General features: G+C 43.3%; 1 protein-coding gene across 1 annotated transcript; it reads left to right on the forward strand.

The window, feature by feature from the left end:
* The first annotated feature begins 1,537 nt into the window (after positions 1-1,537).
* Positions 1,538-21,220, forward strand: LOC123039780 (protein SAR DEFICIENT 1). Its single transcript, XM_044462792.1, has 14 exons — positions 1,538-1,632; positions 2,171-2,203; positions 2,352-2,391; positions 2,933-3,006; positions 3,173-3,221; positions 3,518-3,567; positions 17,929-18,440; positions 18,659-18,819; positions 19,077-19,286; positions 19,359-19,527; positions 19,707-19,757; positions 19,851-19,942; positions 20,290-20,398; positions 20,660-21,220. Exons 1-14 carry the CDS (start codon positions 1,538-1,540, stop codon positions 20,773-20,775), a joined length of 1,761 nt encoding a protein of 586 aa, XP_044318727.1. The 3' UTR covers positions 20,776-21,220.
* Positions 21,221-27,866: the final 6,646 nt, after the last annotated feature.

The raw sequence follows: 27,866 nt of genomic DNA on the forward strand, positions 1-27,866 counted from the left end.
CACGTGCATGACGACAGTTCATGGCAATTACTGCTCCTAACTGGCATATCTTTATATCTAAATAGCTAACACGCACTAACCAATTTCCCTCAACATGCAAGTATGCCACCTCATCATTCAACATGCATGGAGAAATGTCCACCACAACATGGAACCATGCATATTAAAAAGCCACCTCAACATGCAAACATGGATGAGAATTTACATACTACAATGATATTTATATTATACAATAACCAAACCTTACAAATCATTTTTTAGTTCCAGTTCTCATATTATTACTCTACATATTCATGTTTCATACAACCAACTTCCACCGAATATATTGCAAAACATTCACGCAACAACATCCGAGGTATCATCTAGTTTAACTAGATTATGTCATTGCTGAGTAATGTCGATAATAAATGCATCGCGGGGATCACAATATCTTAAGATGCAGTCGACTATAGGTTGTCCAACTGCCCCTGTCTTCCTAACGATCGACTGCTGGGTCTCGTCCGTTAGGGGGTCTATAGTCCGATTGTAGACACTTGGCTCCTTGTGCCGACGGCGAATTGCCACCCGTGTCACTAGACCTGGCCATCCTCCGAGCCGGGCCGGGCTTCAGGCCGGGCCTGACCAAGCCCGAGGCAGAAAACTCAGGCCCGAGCCCGGCCTGGCCCGGCCGTTGGGCCTACTTTTTAGGCCCAAGCCTGGCCCGTCGCTGCAAAAACACACTGGGCCTTGGGCCTCAGGCCTCTTCAGTAAATGGCAAAAACAGCGAGCCCGGGCCCGGCATGGCCTAGTCTTTGGGCTCAAAACCTAGGCCCAGGCCCGGCCCGGGAGCAGCGTTGGGCCGGGCTGCTCGTGGCCAGGACTATGTGTCACCCTAGGGGATTACACGGTGCTCAATTTTGAAATTCCTGCTGACTAGTTAAAATCATACAATTGAGAAATTGGGACTGTATGAAAAATATGCTTAGGAATTGCGCATATGTATTACTATTTGCGTGGGGACTAAATCAAGTCATTATGATCGAAGTAAAAAAAAAACTTTCTGATTCGAAGGTTCTCAAAAGAAGTCCATTTAGGTTGATAAGATGTTGGAATGTTCTTATGTGGATCAGGCTTGTGTGCTCAGGTTGATAAAAATGGTTGGCACTTTTTGAATCATGTTTTATTTTTCGCAAGGATTGTTTGAATAATGTTAGGAGAATCGTCGAGTGAAGGGCCAGGAGTCACATGCAGGTTTTGCACAGGCGGTAACATTATCATGTGACTATCTGTAGTGGTCGGTCGGCCACAAAACAGAAGAGAAAAGCAATTATTGCATCGTCGAAGCTCACAGAAAAAGAAAAGAAATAAACTAGAAATACTGACAAAAAAAGCAATTATTGCCCGATCGCTTGCTGGAAATTTCGTGTAAGATTCCCGGAACCCCACCGGCTCCATCCTGCCTTTTCTTCTTCCTCATTGGCTCGAGCAAGCGGGACTGTTGCCTTTGGAGCCAGATCTAAGCAATCCATCTGAGTCTCGAGTGACCACCGCGGGTGAGATGGCCCCGACACCGACACGGCCTCTTGGAGAGACCACAGGCAGATGCGGATGGAAGGTTGGGCGGCCACGGTCCAGGATCTCGCCCTCCATCAGGTAATAAATTGTGCCTCTAACATAATTTTCTCTCGTTTAGGAGAGTATATGTTCCAACTTTTGCGCGTTTGACAAACCTACCAGCCCGCAACGAAGCACTTGATTTGCGTATCAAGTATAAGCTCGTTTATGCTATTTAATGAGGCATTACGGACGATGTATGGAAAGACGTCGGAATACGTACTGCTACTTGATAAACTCGAAGATCTGAAGATCTTTTTCGAAACGCATATGTACCATGATTCGAAGATTTGAGGACTTTTTAAGAAATGCATCTGAATATGTATCACGATTCGAAGATTTGGAGACTTTTTAAGAAATGTATATGTACCAGGATTCGAAGATTTGAAGACTTTTTAGGAAATGCATTTGTACTACCAGGATTCTCCAATTGGTTCAAATTTACCATGAAGCATTAGATACCAAGAGATCCAAGATTTTAAACTGATCGTGAAGCCTCAGATACCAACGGACCAGGATTTCAAATTTATCGTGAAGCCTCAGATACCAATATTTAAAATGTATTGAGGAGACTTAGATACCAAGGGATCCAGGTGATCGGGACAGTGAGGTACTTATATTTGGTTGAAGGAAAAATTACAAGCAACCACCTCTCTCCCTCCCCACTCTCTCTCCCTCTCCCTCAGATTTAACTCTTCCATAAACCCTTTTTTTTTGCGGAAAACTCTTCCATAAACCTGACCGTGGGGCATATGCAGCAAGCAAGGTCTGCAATACAAGAGGAGGCTTCGTCAAGTGGTAATTACATTGCCTCAATAAGTCACTAACTCTGTTTCCTTGACTTTTGATGTATGTACCTGCTAGCACCATTTTCGGTTCATTCTTTTCGGCTTAATATCAGTTAGATCCATTTTATGTGAAGCGTCCTCCTTTCCAAACCACGCCTTTTTTGTTTGACCCTTACATAAGTTGTTTTAAAAAAGAAGGAAAAGACATTATGGCTTAAATGGCCCCATCAATGGCCTTCACAAAAATCTTATATGGGTTCTTTCACTTAATTACGATATTCTTAAGCTAGTACAAGTATTTTCATTCTGCTTGCACCTCCACTTATTCCTTATATGCCTATATGCATATTCAAGAAATGCTTGCAATATTATCATATCCTGATATCCTCATTTTGACCTTTCTTATAAGTAACGGGTCAACTCAGACTGTTGCCTTACTTAGTGAAAAGGAGATAAGGTTTACATGGTTTTTACAACAGAATTTATGGTCTGTCTAGTTACAGCTGCTGTAAATGTGCTCTTGGCAAATTGACTGTTCTGTGCTAGTGCAGATCCGGAAGGAGAACAGTAATTTCCAGAAGGCGGCCCTTCAAGTGTTAGAAAAGGCCCTCCATCCACTTCACAGGTAAGATCTTTCTACGACAATATAGTATTGAAGAAATAGTACAAATGACTTCACTTATTAGTTCAATATAAGGAAACTGAAAGCAAATTAACTTGAGATCTTGTTGTACCTAAGTTTTCAGGTACTTTAAGCTCACCATTTTCCTCTTCCGATTCTTCTGTTGCAGCTCACTGGAGTCCCTTCGCACCCGACTTGATGCCCTCTGCTGTCAAGTGGTTAGATTTCAGATATATCCACACCATTCTGAAAACCTTTTCTTACACGAAGTGAACACATATAAGGGGTCTTCCTCTTGTCGGATCATAGACTGTTCATTTGTCTTCTAGGATAGGTCTGCACTTATTATCCATTCTCACTGGAGTTCCATAAGAAAAAACGAAATGCTTATTCCTTCCTCGGAAGACTACTTGGTAGTTGGTACAATGAGCTACAAGTCTTCAGTTTATTGACAAAGTTAATGGTCCAAATAAATAAAAATAGCTTATAATACTTCCTCGTGCAATGATTTCAGGAACAGATAAAACGTTCAAATTCTAACCAGTATGCTGATGAGAACTACAGGTATGCTATTTGCATCTATTCGTCAAGGATTGGTTTTGTTTTCAGTCTACAATGTCTAGTATCAATTTTCCATACATACTTGAATCTTCTTGTGGTTCTTTGAGGCAAAATTCCGGTTCTTTCCCTATTCACTTTCCTGTGCATAATTGCATATATATAAGTACATATGGGGCTCTTGGGGCATGGACCCACACTTGAGCCCGTAGCCTATATAGCCCCACAACCAACATGAAATGGGCTTCAGCAGGCACCAAATTTCTCCACCCTAAGGGTATCTCTACCTGATCCCCTAAATATTAGAGAAGTAAACCTTAGTGGAGCATATTTACTCCTCTAAAGACAAGCAGTTTCTTGCCAAACTGCCAAATCTAGCGGAGTAAAACAAAATCGATGCAAATCCGGTGCAAATTAAACCACATCCGTTGCAAATTCGGCTATATAAACTAAACTTTGGTGCAGATTTAATATATTCCATAGAACTAAAACTACATTCAACATATTTAGATAGAAACTTAACCTAACCCGGTTCATCGAATTCCTCCTCGAGCTGCTTCCAATCCCTTCTAGACATGCCGCCGATCATCGGGTCCTGCCCACTGCCGCTAGAAAAATTGGAGTTGTCATTGTGCCCGTCGCCATGTCCGTTGTCGTTGTCTTTGCCCTCGCCGTCTTCATTCCTGCATAGGTCGTTGACCTCGGTCCTCCCCGCTGCATACTCCATGTAGAGCCGTCGTTCGGCCTCTACCCGCTCCAGGAAGCGGCGGCGGAGCTCAGCCATGTATGCATCACCGTCCTCCTCCGCACGAGTAGCTTGCGGGCCACCCGGTCCTTCGGCCTCTCCCACGCGTTGGCCACCCGGTTGCCCGCCAGCAGCTCTGCAGGCGGCAAATATCCATCGGGAAAATTGCGGCGGCCAACGGTGACGTAGAGGTGCACCGACTTGATGTTGTATGCATGCGCCGCCGCCAGGAGCCCAACTAGTGGGTCTTACCGGTGTTGCGAACATAAATATCCGCGACCCAAGTCCCCACCGGCGCTACCGCAAGCTGTGGTACCTCGGCACCGACGGCAGGGGCCGTGGGATCTCGAGGAAGCCGCTGGCACGGGAGGAGGAGGCATCGCCAGTGCGGGAGGACGAGATGGATCCGTCGCGTCGATCCGCCGGTCATGCTATGTAGATCGACAATGCGGAGCGATGGTGGCCTCCATATCCGGCCATGTTGCTTGCGGGGTGGGTGTGGATGGGCGGTGGGTTGCGGTAGGGGCGTGGGTTGGGCGGCGGCAGCAGAGGATTGAGCGGCGCGTAGGAGGGGAGTGTGCGAACTAGCGGAACGTCTTGCCTTGCTTAGGCCGACGGGTTCGTGTTAAATAGATGGGGCGCACCTCCCACAACAGCGCATACATGCGGTTTAGATAACAAGTTTGGAGATCAAGAAAGGAGACAGAGATAAGAGGTTACATGAGATAAACATGATACTCTAACAACCTAACTATCTTAGCTATCTCCTATAAGATGCGTCGGTCACATAATGTGACAAGCTGTCATGTTTAACACCCTCCCTTAATAACAACTGCATTATGTTGAGATTATACTTGAAGTTTTCAAAACTCTTGACAGGCAATGCCTTTGTGAACCCATCTGCAATTTGGTCACGGGAATGCACAAAACGAATATCAAGTTGCTTCTGAGCAACTCTTTCTCTGACAAAATGAAAGTCTATCTCAATGTGTTTAGTCCTGGCATGAAACAATGGATTAGCTGAAAGATAGGTAGCACCAAGGTTATCACACCACAAACAAGGAGCTTGTTTACTCTTTATACCAAGTTCCTTTAGCATGGACTGAACCCATATAATTTCAGCTGTGGCATTTGCCAGAGCCTTATACTTTGCCTCTGTACTAGATCTGGAGACTGTAGCTTGTTTGCGAGCACACCATGATATTAAGTTGGATCCAAAGAAAATAGCAAAACCACCAGTGGACCGTCTATCATCAAGACAGCCTGCCCAATCAGAGTCAGAGAAGGCACTGACAAGTGTAGAAGATGATTTGCTGAAATTAAGACCCATACTTAATGTGTTTTTGACATATCTAACTATCCGTTTGGCAGCAGTTAAATGGACAGTTGTAGGTTCATGAAGGAACTAACATACTTTGTTGACAGCAAAAGAAATATCAGGCCTGGTAAGAGTGAGGTATTGAAGAGCTCCTACCAAGCTCCTACAAGATAACTTTTCTGAGCTGGATAATGGAGTAGGTATAGGTTTACAACCTTGCAAACCAGCTTTCCTTAAGTCAACTACATACTTTTCTTGAGAGAGATGAAGTCCATCCTTGTGCCTCTTTACTTCAATCCCAAGAAAATAATGCAAATCTCCAAGATCCTTCAAGGCAAAATCTGCACTTAAATCTTTCAAGAGTCCTGTGATGGCTTCATCAGATGAGCTTGTCACAATAATATCATCAACATATATTAAGACAAATATGCATGTATTGGACTTGTTGTAGATGAACAAAGATGTGTCAGACTTTGAAGGAACAAAACCAAGTGTTTGTATTTTGTGACAGAGATGGGAGTACCATGCTCTTGGCGCCTGTTTCAAGCCATAGAGTGCTTTGTCCAACTTGCAGACATAAGAGGGTGCACTTTTACTTATAAACCCAGGAGGTTGTTTCATATATACCTCCTCTTCTAGAACACTATGAAGAAACGCGTTCTGTACATCAAGTTGTCTGAGACTCCATCCCCTGGAAACAACAATGGACAAAAGAAGACGGATAGTGGCAGCTTTAACAACTCGACTAAACGTGTCCTCATAGTCTATGCCATACCATTGTTTAAACCCTTTGCAACGAGCCTAGCTTTATAGCGATCAATAGTTCCATCATATTTCCTTTGATTCTGAAAACCCACTTGCAATCAATTAAATTTTTACCTTGCTGTGGAGGAACTAAATGCCATGTTTTGTTTTTCTTAAGTGCTATATATTCTTCGTTCATAGCATTTTTCCACTTTTTCATCACCAAGTGCTTCCTCAAATGTATGTGGTTCACCAGGTTCTCCTTTAGAACAAACCATACCATATTTAGTTATGTGTTTATAATTAACATGACGTATTACCCCATGTTGTAGTCGTGTACGTTGATAACCCACAAGTATAGGGGGTCAGCTGTAGCCTCTTTCGATAAGTAAGAGTGCCGAACCCAACGAGGAGCTAAAGGTTGAACAAATATTCCCTCAAGTTCTATCGACCACCGATACGACTCTACACACGCTTAACGTTTGCTTTAACTAAAACAAGTATGAAACTAGAAGGACTTTGTAGGTGTTGTTGGATAGGTTTGTAAGAATATAAAGAGCACGTAAATAAAAACTAGGGGCTGTTTAGATAAAGAAGCAATAAAGTTAGTATAGCGAGTGTGGAAAAGTGGTGGTAGGAGTTCTGAAATTGTCCCTAAGAAATTGACTACTTTACTAGATCGATAGCAAGTTTTATGTGGGAGGGGCCACTGCTAGCATGTCATCCCTGACTTGGAATTCTATGCACTTATGATTGGAACTATTAGCAAGCATTCGCAACTACTATTGTTCATTAAGGTAAAACTCAACCATAGCATTAAGATATATTAGTCCCCCTTCAATCCCGTATGCATCCAATTCTATGCTAGGTTGAAGCTTTTGTCACTCTTCCCTCCAATACATAGTCCTATCAACATACAACTAACCCTATGGTGTGATCCACGCACGCGCTCATATGACGGGCACTAAAGGACAGCAACATAACCACAAGTAAATTAAACCAATCATAGAAATTCACCAATTAGCGATAGGAAAACGAAAATCTACTCAGACATCATAGAATGGCAACACATCATTGGATAATAATATGAAGCATAAAATACCTTGTTCAAGTAGAGGGTACAGCGGGTTGCGAGAGAGTGGACCGCTGTAGAAAGATGGGGGAAGGTGATGGATATGTTGGTGAAGATGACGGAGGTGTTGGTGTAGATCGTTGTCGCGATGATGGCCCCGGCGGCGTTTTGGCGCCACCGGGAGAGAGGGGGAGAGAGCCCCCCCTCTTCTTCTTCTTCCTTGACCTTCTCCCTAGATGGGAGAATGGTTTCCCCTCTGGTCCATGGTCTCCATGGCGTGGGAGGGGTGAGAGCCCCTCCGAGATTGGATATGTCTCTCTGTCTCTCTCTGTTTCTGTGTTCCAGATTCTGGCCTTTCACCGTTTCTTAAATTCCCGGAGATCCGTAACTCCGATTGGGCTGAAATTTTAACACGATTTCTATCCAGATATTAGCTTTCTTGCGGCTAAAGATGGGCACCAACCGTCTTACGGGGTGTGCCCCTCGGGCATCGTCTCGTATTGATTCTTCTTCCCAAAAATCATAAATATTCCAAAAAAAATCTTCGTCAGTTTTTATCCCGTTTGGACTCCGTTTGATATGGGTTTTCTGCGAAACAAAAAACATGCAACAAACAGGAACTGGCACTGGGCACTGGATCAATATGTTAGTCCCAAAAATAGTATAAAAAGTTGCCAAAAGTATATGAAAGTTGTATAATATTGGCATGGAACAATCAAAAAATTTAGATACGACGGAGACGTATCAGCATCCCCAAGCTTAATTCGTGCTCGTCCTCGAGTAGGTAAATGATAAAAAAGATAATTTTTGATGTGGAATGCTACCTAGCATAATCTTGACCATATATCTAATCATGGAATGAATATTAAGACACGAGTGATTCAAAGCAATAGTCTATCGTTTGACATAAAAACTATAATACTTCAAGCATACTAAGAAAGCAATTATGTCTTATCAAAATAACATAGCCAAAGAAAGCTTATCCCTACAAAATCATATAGTTTGGCCATGCTTCATTTTCGCCACACAAAATGCTCCCATCATGAACAACCCCGGTTTCAGCCAAGCAATTGGTTCATACTTTTTAACGCGCTTCAGCCTTTTCAACCCTCACGCAATACATGAGCATAAGCCATGGATATAGCACTACAGGTGGAATAGAGTATGATGGTGGAGGTTGTGTGGAGAAGACAAAAAGGGAGAAAGTCTCACATCGACGTGGCTTATCAACGGGCTATGGAGATGCCCATCAATTGATGTCAATGCGAGGAGTAGGGATTTCCATGCAACAAATGCACTGGAGCTATAAGTGTATGAAAGCTCAAACTGAAACTAAGTGGGTGTGCATCCAAATTGCTTGCTCATGAAGACCTCGGGCATTTGAGGAAGCCCATCATCGGTATATACAAGCCAAGTTCTATAATGAAAATTCCCACTAGTATATGAAAGTGATAACTCAAGAGACTCTATATGAAGAACATGGTGCTATTCTGAAGCACAAGTGTGGTAAAAGGATAGTAACATTGCCCCTTCTCTCTTTTTCTCTATTTTTTTATTTTTTGGTGGGCTTCTTTGGCCTGTTTTTTTAATTTGGGCTTCTTTGTCCTCTTCTATTTTTCATAAAGTCTGGAGTCTCATCCTGACTTGTGGGGGAATCATAGTCTCCATCATCCTTTTCTCACTGGGGAAATGATGTAATAATGATGATCATCACACTTTTATTTACTTACAACTCAATATTACAACTCGATACTAGAACAAAAATATGACTCTATATGAATGCCTCCGGTGGTGTACCGGGATGTGCAATGATCTAGCATAGCAAAGATGTCAAAAAACGGACAAGCCATGAAAACATCATGCTAGCTATCTTACGATCATGCAAAGCAATATGACAATGAATGCTCAAGTCATGTATATGATGATGATGGAAGTTGCATGGCAATATATCTCGGAATGGCTATGGAAATGCCACAATAGGTAGGTATGGTGGCTGTTTTGAGGAAGATATAAGGAGGCTTATGCGTGATAGAGCGTATCATATCACGGGGTTTGGATGCACCAGCGAAGTTTGCACCAACTCTCGAGGTGAGAAAGGGCAATGCACGATACCGTAGAGGCTAGTAAATTGCGGAAGGGTAAGAGTGTGTATAATCCATGGACTCACATTATTCACAAAGAACTCATATACTTATTGCAAAAGATTAGCCCTCGAAGCAAAGTACTACTACGCATGCTCCTCGGGAAGGGTTGGTAGGAGTTAACCATCGCGCGATCCCGACCTCCACTCATAAGGAAGGCAATCAAAGAACACCCCATGCTTCAAATTTGTCACACAACGGTTACCACACGTGCATGCTACGGGACTTGCAAACCTCAACAAAAGTATTTCTCAATTTCACAATTACTCCACTAGCACGACTCTAATATCACCACCTTTATATCGCAAAATTATTGCAAGGAATCAAACATATCCTATTCAGTGATCTACAAGTTTTATGTAGGATTTTATGACTAACCATGTGAATGACCAATTCCTGTCATCTCTCTAAATAGATATAAGTGAAGCAAGAGAGTTTAATTCTTTCTACAAAACATATGCCCACGCTCTTTCAAATTTAAGTGAAGCAAAAGAGCATTCTACAAATGGCGGTTTTCTATGTGAAGAGAAACAGGCAATTCAAACTTCAAATGATATAAGTGAAGCACATGAAGCATTCTATAAAGCCATACTCAAAAGATATAAGTGAAGTGCAATGAGCATTCTATAAATCAACCATGGAATATCTCATACCAGCATGGTGCATAAAAGAAAAGTGAAAACTAAACGCAAAAGACGCTCCAAGATTTGCACATATCGCATGAATGAAACGAATCCAAAAACAGGCTGATACTTGTTGAAGAAAGAGGGGATGCCTTCTGGGGCATCCCCAAGCTTAGACGCTTGAGTCTCCTTGAATATTTACTTGGGGTGCCTTGGGCATCCCCAAGCTTGAGCTTTTGCCTCTCCTCCTTTTCCTCATATCGAGACCTCCTCGATCTTCGAACACTTCATCCACACAAAACTTCAACAGAAAACTCGGTAAGATCCGTTAGTATAATAAAGCAAATCACTACTCCAAGTACTGTTGCAAACCAATTCATAATTTGTTTCTGCATTATAGCTACTGTGATATAACTTTTCCATGGCTTAATCAACTGATAGAAACTGATAGTTTCATCAAAACAAGCAAACTATGCATCAAAAACAGAATCTGTCTTAAACAGGACAGTCTGTAGTAATCTGGACATTCACCATACTTCTGGTACCCCATAAATTCTGCCAAAATTAGGAAAACTAAAAAATTTGCATAGAAATACATTGCAAAAAGTTTCAGAACCATTTGGCGTTCCAGTAAAAAATGTAAAATCACGCACTACAGCCAAAGTTTCTGTCCTGTACCGCACAAACCAACAAGCAATCTAAACATCCTAAAGGCAAACCTTGGCACTTTATTTTTATAATACAATGGAATTGTACAAGGGGGTAATTATTTTTGTTGAAAAGTTTCTGTAATTAAGATTCACAAAGTTTCCGTGAGGATGAACAAAGTTCAAGGAGCTCCCCCACTTCAACAATGCTTGTCTCTCTCACTTTCAGTTTCCTTTTTGAAAAGTTTTGGGTTCCTCTCTTTATTTTCTTTGTTTTTAGACTATATAAAAGCACACAACAGAAATAAATGACTCTCTAAAACTTCTGGTTTGTCTCCCTCGCAGCGCTTTCTTTAAAGCCATTAAGCTAGGCATATAGTGCTCAAGTAATGAATCCACCCGGATCCCAAGGTATATCAAAGCCAATTTTAATTAACAATGATTTGTAATTTAGTAGTGAGCACAAAGTAACATATATCATGCAACAACGAAGTCTAACTCTCTTCCTATGCATCGGCATGTCATAAAAGAACAATTCATGCACACCAAGTAAAGACCAATGCATAGGATAAGCAGTTTCTTGCAATTCTATCGTGTTGGAAACATAAAGAGGCGGAGATGTAGTTCCTATCTCATAATAATTGCAAGTTGGAGCAGCAAGCACATGCATATTATATCTATCAAAATCATCATGTGCAACGGTAAAATGCAACCCATCAACATAATCCTTAATAAGAGCAAACTTCTCCAATATAGTGTAGTTTGGAGAATTCAAAGAGATAGTAGGACTATTATGTGTGGGTGCAATAGCAACAATTTCATTTTTAACATAAGGAACTATAGCAAGTTCATCTCCATAAGCATCATTCGTATTGGCATCATGGCCACAAGCATAGCAAGCATCATCAAAAAGGGGTATTTCAAGAGAATCAACGGGATCATAACAATCATCATAGCAATCATCCTTCGGTAAGCACGAAGGGAAATTAAACAATGTATGAGTTGAAGAGTTACTCTCATTAGAAGGTGGGCACGGGTGATCAATCCACTCTTCATCCTTTTGTTCTTTGCTATCCTCCTCATCTTTTTCATCCAATGAGCTCACAGTTTCATCAATTCCTTCTTCCATAGACTCCTGCAAAATATTAGTCTCTTCTTGGAAAGCGGAGGAGTCCTCAATATATGATTTAACATAGGCATTAGAAGCATAATTATCATAACAATATTTGAGTATGGTGAAATTTTCAGATTTGTAAAGAGTAGCATCATACTTTCCAATCAAAGAAGCAATTTCATAAGCATCCTTAAAAGCAACAAATTCTTCAATTTGTTGAACATCATAGTATTTATAAACACCCTTAGCATACGAAGATACAATTCCATTATCACTAAACTCACATTGGTAGGGAAGGTGTTTCTTAGGGTCTTCAGAACAACAAGTAAAATCATAAATTTCACATAAATTCCAAGCATAGCATTGCAAACGATGAATTTGATCCAGTAAAAGTTTCCCTTTTTGAGATAAGTGGTGTCGCACATAACAAGCATGCTCATCTAAAGATTTGCCCTCAACTAAGCTAGTTGGGGTTTCAGCACGAGCGCATAGGGATCAAAGATGATCTAAGTAAAAAGCTTTGGGAGTGTGATAGATTTTGAGTGGTTCTTCAACCATTGGTGTAGTAGGTACAACTAATTTTTTTGGTATTTTGCATTTCCTACCCATAACTAAAGATAGAAAACAAGAGCACAAAATAAAAACTACTTAGTGATAAAGCAAACAAGCACACATGAGAATATTCACCCCATGCTATAACTTCCCGGCAACGGCACCAGAAAAAGGTCTTGATAACCCACAAGTATATGGGATCAATTGTAGCCTCTTTTGATAAGTAAGAGTATTGAACCCAACGAGGAGCTAAAGGTAGAACAAATAGTCCCTCAAGTTCTATCAACCACCGATACAACTCTATGCACGCTTAATGTTCGTTTTACCTAAAACAAGTATGAAACTAAAAGGATTTTTAGGTGTTATTGGATAGGTTTATAAGAATATAAAGAGCACGTAAATAAAAACTAGGGGCTTCTTAGATAAAGAAGAAATAAAGTTAGTATAGCGAGTGTGGAAAAGTGGTGGTAGGAGTTGTGAAATTGTCCCTAAGCAATTGACTACTTTACTAGATCGATAGCAAGTTTTATGTGGGGAGGCCACTGCTAGCATGTCATCCCTGACTTGGAATTCTATGCACTTATGATTGGAACTATTAGAAAGCATCCGGAACTACTAACATTCATTAATGTAAACCCCAACCATAGCATTAAGATATATTGGCCCCCCTTCAATCCGGTATGCATCAATTTCTATGCTAGGTTGAAGCTGTCACTCTTGCCCTCCAATACATAGTCCTATCAACATACAACTAACCCTATGGTGTGATCCACGCGCGCGCTCATATGATGGGGACCAAAGGACAGCAACATAACCACAAGCAAATTAAACTAATCATAACAATTCACCAATTACCGATAGGACAACGAAAATCTACTCAGACATCATAGAATGGCAACACATCATTGGATAATAATATGAAGCATAAAATACCTTGTTCAAGTAGAGGGTACAGCGGGTTGCGGGAGAGTGGACCGCTGTAGAAAGATGGGGGAAGGTGATGGATATGTTGGTGAAGATGACGGAGGTGTTGGTGTAGATCGTTGTCGCGATGATGGCCCAGGCGGCGTTTCGGCGCCACCGGGAGAGAGGGGGAGAGAGCCCCCCCTTCTTCTTCTTCTTCTTCCTTGACCTTCTCCCTAGATGGGAGAAGGGTTTCCCCTCTGGTCCATGGTCTCCATGGCGTGGGAGGGGCGAGAGCCCCTCCGAGATTGGATATGTCTCTCTGTCTCTCTCTGTTTCTGCGTTCCAGATTCTGGCCTTTCACCGTTTCTTTAATTCCCGGAGACCCGTAACTCCGATTGGGCTGAAATTTTAACACGATTTCTATCCGGATATTAGCTTTCTTGCGGCGAAATAAGGGCACCAACCGTCTTACGGGGTGGGCCCCTCGAGCATCGTCTCGCGTTGATTCTTCTTCCCAAAAATCATAAATATTCCAAAAAAAATCCCCGTCAGTTTTTATCCCGTTTGGACTCCGTTTGATATGGGTTTTCTGCGAAACAAAAAAACATGCAACAAACAGGAACTAGCACTAGGCACTGGATCAATATGTTAGTCCCAAAAATAGTATAAAATTTGCCAAAAGTATATGAAAGTTGTATAATATTGGCATGGAACAATCAAAAATTATAGATACGACGGAGACGTATCATACGCTGCAATGTAGCAGCACGATCACCAGCCACAGAAAATCCCGGGGCAGGAACTCCTGTAGCAGAATCTGCTCCCGCTGGATCTTCTATGATGATTTGGCCGTGAGCAGCATCTCCGGTCGGTGCAGAGGATCCTGGGGCCCCATCATCAGCTGATGGTGGCGTATCCGCCTCGAATCGGACGCCAGTCGGGCGCGTGGACACGCGTGTGGGCGCGCTGGAGTCTGCATCGGATCCCGCATCAGGCCTGGGCCCCGCACCAGGTTGGCCAACCGGGTCGCGCTGCTTGTACACGAGCGGCTGGTCGCGGAACCGCGGGCCGTCTTGACGAGCCGCATGCTGCCGTGTGTCGGGCGTGGATTGGTGCGGAGGCGGACTCGGGCTGCCGCCACTGGAGAGACGGCGTGTGTCGTGTGCAGGGCTGGAGCCAGCGACGCGGTCGGTGGGCGCTGTCGCTGGTGCATCTGTCGCGCCTGCCGGTGTAGATCCCGAGGGAGATCGACTGGTTTGCTGCTGCGGGGCCGATCCCGAGGAGGATTTGCCTCCGAGAACCGGACACATGAAATATTGATCTATCGGCGCGTTTTTTTCCACTGATTTCACCATCGTTGTTGCTGGTTTCTCCTGTAGCATTATCAGAAAACTCATGCACACCATTAGTAGCAGAATTAGTCAACAATTGATCATCATAATTCAGACCCCCTTGATCAATACTGGTGAGATGAGTGGGTAGGAGGAGAATTTCTTCTAGAAGACAAGCGCTGGCGTTTGGGTGTAGAGTTATGAATGAAAACTTTGTTTCGTCAAAAACAACGTCACGAGATATATAAACGCGACCAGTGGATACATCTAAGCAGTTGACACCTTTGTGTTGAGGGCTATACCCTAGAAAAACACACTGCTTGGAGCGGAGCATGAGTTTGCGTTTATTGTATGAGCGAAGATTGGGCCAACAAGCACGCCCAAACACATGAAGAGATTTGTAGTCTGGTTTTGTGTGAAGAAGTCTTTCTACTGGAGTTTCATTGTTGATGACTCAACCAGGGAGCATGTTGATGATATGAACAGCGATGAGGAAAGCCTCATCCCAAAACTTGAGAGGCATTGAGGCCCCTGCCAAGAGGGCTAGCCCAACCTCAACTATGTGCATGTGCTTGCGTTCAGCAGAGCCATTCTGTTGATGAGCATGAGGGCGAGAAACATGGTGTGATATGGCAAGTGTTTGGGGAAAGGAGTTTAATTTTTCATACTCCCCCCTCCCCCCCAGTCCGATTGCACTGCAATAATTTTGCTAGCAAATTTTCGTTCAACCAAGGCTTGAAAGTTTTGAAAAACTTGAAAGACATCGGATCTCTTTTTGAGGAGGTAAATCCATACAAATTTGCTATAGTCATCTATGAAGCTCACATAATACTCGTGTCTACCAACAGAAGTAGGGGCAGGACCCCACACATCAGAAAAATTAATTGAAGTGGTTTGGTAGAAACACTAGTAGATATTGGATATGGTAGTTGATGACTTTTGGCACATTGATAGGAATCACAAATAGTTTCGACATTTCTCTCACCAACAAATGGGAGTTTATTTTTCCAAAGTAATCTTTCAACTAAAGAAAAAGCAGCATGCCCTAATCGATCGTGCCACCGTGTTGATGAGACTTTGACAACACCATTGGCTTGTTTATTGAGTCTCCAAAGCTCCAGAATCAACGGGTAAAGCCCTCGAACACATCTACCTCGATAGAGAACCTTCTTTGTTGCCTGGTCCTTGATCAAAAAGAAGTATGGATGAAATTCGAGGAAAACATGATTATCAAGGGCAATTCTATGAACAGACAGAAGACTTTTAGCGGCACTAGGGACATGCAAGATTTTCTTAAGATGAATAGGATGATGAGGGGTACGAAAAATATAATGACCAATGTGACAAATCTGCATACCTTCTCCACTTGCCGTGTGGATGTGATCTTTGCCACGGTACTTTTCTTTCGTCCTGACCTTCTCAAGCTCATTGGTTATGTGATTAGTGGCACCACTATCAACATACCAATTGGTGTCGACACCGTAGGATCCATCAGCCGTGGCGGCCACCTTTTCTTCATCTTGGGAGTCATCGTCATCTTCATCGTAACAATACCAGCAATCCTTCGCGGTGTGCCCTGGCTTACCACAAATTTGGCAACGGGGCATCTCTGATCGGGCACGATTTGGACCACCACCACGGCGACCGCGGGATGCACCGGAGCGGTTGTTGGAGCTGCCACCGCTGTTGTTGCTGCTACCGTCGTGTCCTCTAGATCTCCCCTTGTTGCGGGAAGAGCTACGGCCACGTGAGCCACCACCACGGCCGTGGACCGCGGCGTTGGCAGAGGAGCGGAAACCTCCGCCCGAGTGACTGAACTGAGCCATGCGCTGGCCGAAGTTGCTGAGCATGGCATAGAGCTCGTCGAGGGAGATCGGCGTGACGCGGGCATCAAGGGCAGAGACGAGGGGCTGGTAGTCGACATCGAGCTCGTGGATGATGTAGGAGATAAGCTCGTTGTCTTGGATGGCCTTCCCCGCGACAGCAAGCTCATCGGCGAGGCCGCGGAGAGAGGCGAAGTAGGCGACAACCGTCTGATTGCCCTTCTGCGCATTCATGAGTGCCGTCCTGATGTTATTCACACGGTTCATGGACTGCGACGAGAACATACCTGCCAACGTGGTCCAGAGCGCGTGCGCCGTGGTGACCGTGGTCACCATGAGGAGCACCTCCTTTGAGAGGGTGCTGAGCAAGTATCCCAACACCCGCTGATCCTCCCTGACCCAGATTGGGTGGAGAGGGTTGGGCGCAGAGCTTTCTTTGCCATCCTTGTCCTTGGTGACATGAAGCCTGGCCGGCTCCGGCATGGTGTCGTCGACGTAGCTGAAGACACCGGCGCCACGCAGATGGGGAGTAACCTGCGTGCGCCACAGCATGTAGTTCGTGCGTGTTAGCTTCTCGGTGACCTGTCCATTGAGGGTAGGTGGGGAGGCTCGGGTAGATGTGATCTCAGTACATGGGAAGAGATGGGGCTCTGACTACCATGTGGGAACTAGCGGAACGTCTTGCCTTGCTCAGGCCGACGAGTTCGTGTTAAATAGATGGGACGCACCTCCCATAACAGCGCATACATGTGGTTTAGATTACAAGCTTGGAGATCAAGAAATGAGATAGATATAAGAGGTTACATGAGATAAACATGATACTCTAACAACCTAACTTTCTTAGCTATCTCCTATAAGATGCGCCTGTCACGTAACGTGACATGTTGTCATGTTTAACAGGGAGGAGAGGGAAAACGTTTTACTCCTCGGCTGAGCAGGCGAGTATATTTACTCCTCGGCCGCCGCTCGGAGTAAAAAATGCAGTCTTCTATGTGTTTTAGAAGATCGGCTAGGTCCAGTTTAGAGGAGTAAACCGGGACTTTTACTCATCTATAGACTTCTAGGGGATTGGCTAGAGATGCTCTAAGATCTCTTGTCTGCCAACCCAACCTCCATTTTCACTGCTGGCAACATCTAGGATTTGGATGATCTTTTGAGCATTGATACCATGCTGTTATTTGTGGAAAATTCTGGTTCTTTTGCCAGTCTCAACTTATTTATTACATGTTCTACCGAAGCATAGAAATTGTACAGTTCAGACACTACGAAGTTTGTTGAGATACCGAAATCAAATGGCATTAGAAATTTAGCTTACACTATCGTGTTTCATATTGTTGCATTTGTATTGTAGATCAGAGGCAAGCCCCGAGGTGGAAGATCAGAAAAAAACAGCTGCTGCCGATGGATCGACTGTGAGCGAAGCTCCAGCTCTTCACTTGCGGTTTCTTGATGATTCCTTAAAAACACCTGTTTACACAGAGCGCAAATTAACAGCAGAAGGTGATAAGGCTATCGAGATTGCCATATTCAGAGATAACCAGATAATTACTTCTGGTTCACTTTCTTCTGCAAGAATTGAAGTTGTGGCTCTTCATGGTGACTTTCTTTATGTTGTACCTGATAATTGGACTGGACATGATTTTACTGGACGGATAGTACCGGATGCTCTGGGAGGTGTTTGTCAAGTGAAGCTGAAGAATGGGGCGGCCTCTCTTAGTGATATCTGTTTTAAGAAAGTGTCTTCAAAGACTGACAGTGGAAAGCTCATTCTGGCAGCAAGAGTTCATAGAAGTGATAGTGGTGGTCTTCGAGTTATGGAAGCCGTAATGGATGCTGTCGAGGTGCAGGTTTTGAGAAACCAAGGCAAGTCCTTCAGAGTCACAGACGGTTATTTTTTGCCTAAAATACAAAGCTGGTTATTTTTCAGTTTGTAATTTGCATGCATGATGTATAATATTCTTTCACGTGGTTTTTCTAATATAGATATTTCACATAGGTAATCCTTAAAATTACCAGTCATAGGTTTAATCTGCACTGTGTATGTGTGATGTGTTGCTAATTCTCTTTCCTTTATTTTTCAGTAAATGAAAAATGTAACCGTCCAAAGCTGAAAGATGAAGTATACCGTTTGAACGGAATATCAAGAAATGGGCAACCCTTGAAGAAGCTTCAGGAGAGAGACATCTACTGTGTAGAAGACTTCCTAAAGGCTATTTATAAGGATAAAGAAAACATCCGCAATGTAAACTAATCTTCTATTATAAACTAATCTTCTGTTATAAACCAATCTTCTATTATATTCAAGACAATATGCTTAAGAGGGCTGTGTGGAATATTCTTCTTTCTTTAGTTGCATGGTGCTGTCTGAAATAGTCTTCCACAGTTAATATGTACACTGTACCACAAACTGTAGATGCATGTGTACGTTTATGCATTATATATATCCAATAAAATTTTGTTTGGCCAATTCAATTAATATTTAAATTTTGTGAACTTCAGGAATGTTTCAACATAAAGAAGGACAACAAGCGTTGGGAAGCCACAGTTAAACATGCCAAGGAGTGCGACCTCGAAGGGAATCACATGCTGAAATTATATAGGGCTGATGAGGAAAATGTTGAGCTCTTCTTTAACTGCATACATGATATTGTTGGAGCAAAGTTTAATGGGTGCTATACCCCAAATGAAAATTTTAATTTGAATCAGGAGGTATGGAGTTGAATTATATAGATGCACACTTTGTTTTGAGAATTGGGATATGCACATTTGTTGTTGTTTCAGGTTAAAGTGAATCAATTGCGAAGACGTGCATATGATGAAGTGGCTGGTATTGAATTTAGCCACGAAATGAAAGAAGGTGGCCCCATGCCTTTGTCTACAACTACAAACATAGGTATTGCTGATGAGGCATCTGCTCCCTTGACAGGCATTGCAGGACTACATCCTCAAGGTTAGACATCCGTCATGTACTCTTATACTTTTTTTTTTGCGGGGTATGTACTCTTATACTTCATTGTATACATGTTTCATGTTAAGTTCAGACTATGCATTTTGTCTGGATTAATAATGCACATGACCTTCCTAATGCATATCATAACATAGGTACTCGTGGAATAATTTCTGTACCAGGTACATCAGAACCAATTATTCCCGAACCACACGGCGCAAATGGCTATGAAGGTCAGTTTTCTTCTGGTTCCTCCTTTTGCACAAGTTGTTTCCATCATCAATTGGTCACTGTTTGAATTGGAATTTCTGGACATTTGGATGCAGGTAATCCAGCAAGTGGGCAGATGGTCCACAAACAAGTTGCTGCTGCTGTTGCTGATATAGGGGGCCACTTATCTGATATCCCCCCACCCGAGGTAACGGCAGTAAGTAGGACTTTCTATTAAATACTCCTTGGCATGTTATGAATTGTTGTCCATATTATTTAAGAAAAAAACAACCAACTGATTATCTATCTGCAACGCATTGCCATGTTATGAATTGGTTCAATCTGGCTGCCGCATTATTTAAGGAACAATCAAGATAGATAGTCTATCTGCGACGCATTGCCATGTTATGACGTCGACATAACCCCTGAACAGACTACATATGGTTAAATTTGGTTGTGTTGATGAAAACGCAATGCCCAACATATTGCCTGTTATTGTCAGGACAAGTGAAGCATCTGTTTTCATAGTACAAGCTCCTAATATTCTCTTTCCAGGGAGCTGATGGCGGTGATCACTGGCTAGGAGCAACTCAAAATACATGGGACACTGACAACCTTGACGGCGGCTTTCCTGAACTAACTGATTTCGAACTAGAAAATCATGGTATGTGGACCTTTTCTACATCGTATAGGCATATAACTTTCCCAGGAAACCTATGTTTCGGGATTGCAAGAAGAAAAAAACCGTCAGCTTGTTTCATCAGATAACCACAACTTTATTTCATTTTTTGAGAGAAACAAACTTGAGCGCTACACCTATTTTTAACAGAAAACACTGTCAAATTATGCACCTCCTATAAATCATCATATCATCTTTCGTCTAGCTGGTTGTCATTTGTTTTTATTTTGTTTCTATGGTGACTAGGATTGTCGGGAAAAAGTTGGCAGTGGCAGGATTCAAACTACTTCCTGGGTGATAACTCTATGGAAGCATCTACTTCAACTCAAACCAATTTCATGCCAGGACATCCATTTCATTAGGACCATCGATGTGTCACACCATCCAATGGACGGGATATGGAGGTTTCTTTCCAAAATAATAACAAAGCAGAGCAATTTGTTTGCCTGTCATTCCAGTGCCAAGTAACATGAGGATTGCTAGCTTTGTAAAATGTGTTGGTCGTAAGAATGTTGCACTTAGTTTAAGTTCGTCTGTTTTCGAGCAAACATCTGGGTTCACAACTGACTTGAGCTATTCTGCTGTGTAAAAATGAGGCAGATTACCCTCAACTGGCATGATGGGTGATTGGGTTATTAGGTCTTCCCTGATCAAAAATCTTGGTATGATTAGTTTGGCACACCATCGTCAAGCACTGTCTACCATATTACTCCCTCACTCCCATAATATAAGAGCATTTTTGACACTAATGTAGTGTCAAAAACGTTCTCATATTATGGGACGGATGGAGTAGTAGAGTTTGTCGTGTATGGGCACTACATATAATAGAACCCATGATTTGTTTCTAATGCAAGACTTTGGTTGTTATCTAATCATCTTTCTAATGTCCAGGCCTTCTTTGATCATCATGTTCATATGCTTTCTCTCTCTATCAGGAGATCTCTCTTAAATATATATTTTAAACCAATCTTCTTGTAAACTCAACAAGAATAACAAGTACTCCCTCTATCCCATAATATTATGGGACAAAGAGAGTAAATGCTAGCGTTTATAATATGTTTTCTCAAAACTTTAACTGGTTGTTCGGCACATAATGCTGAGATGACTATTGTACAACATGTCAGCAGCTAATGACACAAAATATTACTCCCTCCGTAAACTAATATAATGAGGGAGTACTCGACTATTTCCCCCCTTATTTCCATGCTCAAATGTAGACTTGAAAACAGAGTGATAAAACACAAAAACAGAGCAAGAATTTTGGGAATGATTTGCAGCACTAGGGTACAAAACCAAACCGAACCAGAATTGGGATTTTTGCCGGTTGATATGTGCTGGTGTTGCGAATACGGCATACTGTCGTAGTCGCTCAACATCACATCCTACTCGTAACCGCTAGCCATCAAACTGATGTTTACAATGCCACAAGGCCAACAGAATACTAAAATTAAGCAGAGCAGAGCAGAGTCACAGCCCAGAAGTATAACCATCCGCAACTTGGTGTTCTGTTGATTCTTGTGGGAAGAGCTTTGATAAAACCATCCGCAACTTGGTCTTGAGAGTGAATAAACCGAATATCCAAAAGTATATTTGCAACTCTTTCTTGTACAAAGTGAAAATCTATCTCAATGTGTTTAGTTCTAGCATGAAAAACTGGATTTGCTGATAAATAGGTAGCACCTAGATTATCACACCATAAACATGGAGCTCTAGTGATTTTCATACCTAGTTCCTTTAAAATCGATTGCACCCATATGATCTCTGCTCTTGCATTTGCCAATGCTTTGTACTCTGCCTCTGTACTGGATCTTGAAGCTGTGGCTTGCTTCCTTGCACTCCAAGATATCAAATTAGGTCCAAAGAATACTGCAAAGCCACCAGTTGAGCGGCTGTCATCTAGACACCCAGCCCAGTATGAGTCAGAGAAGGCACTGATAAGTGTAGAGGATGACTTGCTGAAATTTAGGCCAATGCTCAACGTATTTTTTACATATCTTACTATACGTTTTGCAGCAGTCATATGAACAGTGGTAGGTGCATGGAGAAACTGACACACTTTGTTAACAGCAAAGGAGATATTTGGTCTGGTCACTGTTAAGTATTGAAGTGCACCTACCAGGCTTCTGTATTTTGTACTATTTTCTGAACTCAGAAGATCTCCTTCAGTAAGAGACAATTTTTCTGTGCTAGATAAAGGAGTAGGTGCAGGCTTACAACTTTGCAAACCAGCCTTTTTCACTAAGTCTGTTGCATACTTTTCTTGAGAGAGGTGAAGACCATCCTTGTGTTGCTTGACCTCAATACCAAGAAAATAATGTAGATCTCCTAGATCCTTGAGAGCAAATTCTGCACTCAAAGCCTTCAACAGTGTTGTTATTGCTTCATCAGATGAGCTTGTCACAATTATATCATCAACATATATGAGAACAAATATAGATACACTTTGACTTGTTATAAATAAACAATGAAGTGTCAGACTTTGAAGGAACAAAACCAAGTGCTTGCATCTTTTTACTGAGGCGAGAATACCATGCTCTTGGGGCCAGCTTCAGTCCATACAATGCCTTGTCAAGCTTGCACACATGAAGTGGTGCACGTGCATTTACAAACCCAGGTGGTTGTTTCATGTAAACCTCTTCTTCCAGAACACCATGGATGAACATGTTTTGTACATCTAGCTGACGTAGACTCCATCCCCTGGACACGGCAATGGGTAAAACAAGACGAATAGTAGCAGCTTTTACAACTGGACTAAACATGTCCTCATAGTCAATATCATACCGTTGTTTAAAGCCCTTTGCAACAAGTCTAGCTTTGTTACGGTCAATGGTTCCATCAGCTTTTCTTTTCATCCTAAAGACCCACTTACAGTCAATAAGATTTTTACCTCGTTGTTAGGAACCAAGTGGCATGTTCTGTTTTTCTTAAGTTCCATGATTTCATGATGCATTGCTTTTCTCCAACGTGCATCACCCAAAGCTTCTTCAAGAGTATTGGGTTCTCCTGGTTCACCTGTAGAACATACCAGCCCATATTTTGTAACATGTTTATAATCAATAGGTTTAATTACCCTTATTGTACTCATGTTCGAAACGGAGTAGCAACAACAACTTCTGTAGAGAGCTCCGGTACCAAATATTATTACATGCCCCAAATTTTCAAACTGTTCTCTATTCTACCAGTACGAATAGAATAGTGACTACCAGTACGCACCAAGTTACAAATATTATTACATGCTCCAAATTTTCAAACTGTTCTCTGTTCTACCTCTTCCTACCACGTCGTGTGCCCTTCTTCGCCTTAGCACTTCTTATTTTTGGTTCTACTACACACACAAGTTCACTGATCATCTTGGTTTTCTTCATTGGTCTTTTCAACACCTCGCCAACACCCTCGTGATTAGTGTCTTCAGTCTCAATGTTGACAGAAGTTTCAGTTTCTTCGATGTGTACCTCAACATGGGTTTCTTCAGTCTGAACCTCAACATGGGTTTCTTCAGTATGAACCTCAACACGCTCAGGTTCAGTTTCAACCTCGAGAGCAGTTTCTTCAGTCTGAATGTCGACTGCAATTTTAGTTTCTTCGGTGCGCACCTCCACATCAGTTTCTTCAGTCTGAATGTTGACTGCAGCAGGATTTTCTTCAGTCTGCTCAGGCTCAGGCACACTTCTCTTCTTTCTACCTGTTGGGGAACGTTGCAGAAAATTAAAATTTTTCCTACGGCTTCACCAAGATCTATCTATGAGTTCATCTAAGCAACGAGTAACGGGAGAGAGTTTGCATCTACATACCACTTGTAGATCGCGTGCGGAAGCTTGCAAGGTGATGATGGAGTCGTACTCGAACGTGATTCAGATCACCGGTGTCCAAGTGCTGAACGGACAGCACCTCCGCGTTCAACACACGTACGGGACGAGCGACGTCTCCTCCGTCTTGATCCAGCAAGGAGGAAGGAGAGGTTGAGGAAGACAGCTCCACCGGCAGCACGACGGCGTGGTGATGGTGGAGAAGCAGTACTCCGACAGGGCTTCGCCGAGCTCTTACGGAGGAGGAGATGTGTTGGGGAGGGGAGGGGCTGCGCCTTGGGTGTTGGTCCAGTAGCCCCCCCTCCCTCCCCCCCTTTATATAGGCCCCCAGGGGGGGTGGCCGGCCCCTGGAGATCCAATCTCCAGGGGGGCGGCGGCCAAGGGGGGTGGAGTGCCCCCCAAGCCAGGTGGGGCGCCCCCCCCCACCCCTAGGGTTTCAACCCTAGGCGCAGGGGGTGGGCCTAGGGGGGCGCACCAGCCCCCTGTGGGCTGGTTCCCTTCCCCCTTTGGCCCATGGGGCCCTCCGGGATAGGTGGCCCCACCCGGTGGACCCCCCGGGACCCTTCCGGTGGTCCCGATACTTTACCGGGAGACCCCGAAACTTTCCCGATGGCCGAAACACCACTTCCTATATATTATTCTTTACCTCCGGACCCTTCCGGAACTCCTTGTGACGTCCGGGATCTCATCCGGGACTCCGAACAACATTCGGTATTCACATACTAGTCTTCCTACTAACCCTAGCGTCACCGAACCTTAAGTGTGTAGACCCTACGGGTTCGGGAGACACGTAGACATGACCGAGACGACTCTCGGGCAATAACCAACAGCGGGATCTGGATACCCATGTTGGCTCCCACATGCTCCTCGATGATTTCATCGGTTGAACCACGATGTCGAGGATTCGATCAAACCCTGTATGCAATTCCCTTTGTCATTCGGTACGTTACTTGCCCGAGACTCGATCGTCGGTATCCCAATACCTCGTTCAGTCTCGTTACCGGCAAGTCACTTTACTCGTACCGTAATGCATGATCCCGTGGCCAACACCTTGGTCACTTTGAGCTCATTATGATGATGCATTACCGAGTGGGCCCAGAGATACCTCTCCGTCATACGGAGTGACAAATCCCAGTCTCGATCCGTGTCAACCCAACAGATACTTTCGGAGATACCTGTAATGCACCTTTATAGTCACCCAGTTACGTTGTGACGTTTGATACACCCAAGGCACTCCTACGGTAACCGGGAGTTACACGATCTCATGGTCGAAGGAAAAGATACTTGACATTGGCAAAGCTTCTAGCAAACGAACTATACGATCTTTTATGCTATGCTTATGATTGGGTCTTGTCCATCACATCATTCTCCTAATGATGTGATCCCGTTATCAACGACATCCAATGTCCATAGTCAGGAAACCATGACTATCTATTGATCACAACGAGCTAGTGAACTAGAGGCTCACTAGGGACATTTGTGGTCTTCGTGTTCACACGTGTATTATGATTTCCGGATAACACAGTTATAGCATGAGCAAAAGACAATTATCATGAACATTGAAATATAATAATACTTTTATTATTGCCTCTAGGGCATATTTCCAACAGTCTCCCACTTGCACTAGAGTCACTAATCTAGTTACATTGTGATGAATCGAACACCCATAGAGTCCTGGTGTTGATCATGTTTTGTACGCGAGAGAGGTTTAGTCAACGGATCTGCGACATTCAGATCCGTGTGCACTTTGCAAATCTCTATGTCTCCATCTTGAACATTTTCACGGATGGAGTTGAAACGACGCTTGATGTGCCTGGTCTTCTTGTGAAACCTGGGCTCCTTGGCAAGGGCAATAGCTCCAGTGTTGTCACAGAAGAGTTTGATCGGCCCCGACGCATTGGGTATGACTCCTAGGTCGGTGATGAACTCCTTCACCCAAATCGCTTCATGCGCTGCCTCCGAGGCTGCCATGTACTCCGCTTCACACGTAGATCCCGCCACGACGCTCTGCTTGCAGCTGCACCAGCTAACCGCTCCACCATTCAACATATACACGTATCCGGTTTGTGACTTAGAGTCATCCAGATCTGAGTCGAAGCTAGCGTCGATGTAACCCTTTACGACGAGCTCTTCGTCTCCTCCATAAACGAGAAACATGTCCTTTGTCCTTTTCAGGTACTTCAGGATATTCTTGACCGCTGTCCAGTGTTCTTTGCCGGGATTACTTTGGTATCTTGCAACCAAACTTACGGCAAGGTTTACATCGGGTCTGGTACACAGCATGGCATACATAATAGATCCTATGGCCGAAGCATAGGGGATGACACTCATCTCTTCTTTATCTTTTGCCGTGGTCGGTGACTGAGCTGAGCTCAATTTCACACCTTGTAACATAGGCAAGAACCCTTTCTTGGACTGATCCATTTTGAACCTCTTCAAAATCTTATCAAGGTATGTGCTTTGTGAAAGACCTATGAGGCGTCTCGATCTATCCCTATAGATTTTGATGCCTAATATATAAGCAGCTTCTCCAAGGTCCTTCATTGAAAAACACTTATTCAAGTAGGCCTTTATGCTGTCCAGAAGTTTTGTATCATTTCCCATCAAGAGTATGTCATCTACATATAGTAGGAGAAATGCTACAGAGCTCCCACTCACTTTCTTGTAAACGCAGGCTTCTCCATAAGTCTGCATAAACCCAAACGCTTTGATCATCTCATCAAAGCGAATGTTCCAACTCCGAGATGCCTGCACCAGTCCATAAATGGATCGCTGGAGCTTGCATACTTTGTTAGCGTTCTGAGGATCGACAAAACCTTCCGGCTGCATCATATACAGCTCTTCCTTAAGATGTCCATTAAGGAATGCCGTTTTGACGTCCATCTGCCATATCTCATAATCATAGTATGCGGTAATTGCTAACATGATTCGGACGGACTTAAGCTTCGCTACGGGAGAGAATGTCTCGTCGTAGTCAATCCCTTGAACTTGTCGATAACCCTTAGCGACAAGTCGAGCTTTATAGATGGTAACATTACCATCCGCGTCCGTCTTCTTCTTAAAAATCCATTTGTTTTCTATCGCTCGCCGATCATCGGGCAAGTCTGTCAAAGTCCATACTTTGTTTTCATACATGGATTCTATCTCGGATTTCATGGCCTCAAGCCATTTGTTGGAATCCGGGCCCGCCATTGCTTCTTCATAGTTCGAAGGTTCATTGTTGTCTAGCAACATGATTTCCATGACAGGGTTGCCGTACCACTCTGGTGCGGAACGTGTCCTCGTGGACCTTCGAAGTTCAGTAGTAACTTGATCCGAAGTACCTTGATCATCATCATTGTTTTCCTCTTCAGTTGGTGTGGGCATCACAGGAACGGTTTCCTGCGCTGCACCACTTTCCCGTTCGAGAGGTAGTACTTCATCGAGTTCTACTTTCCTCCCACTTACTTCTTTCGAGAGAAACTCTTTCTCCAGAAAGCATCCGTTCTTGGCAACAAAGACCTTGCCTTCAGATCTTAAGTAGAAGGTATACCCGACAGTTTCCTTAGGGTATCCTATGAATACGCATTTTTCCGACTTGGGTTCGAGCTTTTCAGGTTGAAGTTTCTTGACATAAGCATCGCATCCCCAAACTTTCAGAAACGACA

Source organism: Triticum aestivum, chromosome 2B (genome assembly GCF_018294505.1).
Source record: "Triticum aestivum cultivar Chinese Spring chromosome 2B, IWGSC CS RefSeq v2.1, whole genome shotgun sequence".
NCBI classification, from domain to species: domain Eukaryota; kingdom Viridiplantae; phylum Streptophyta; class Magnoliopsida; order Poales; family Poaceae; genus Triticum; species Triticum aestivum.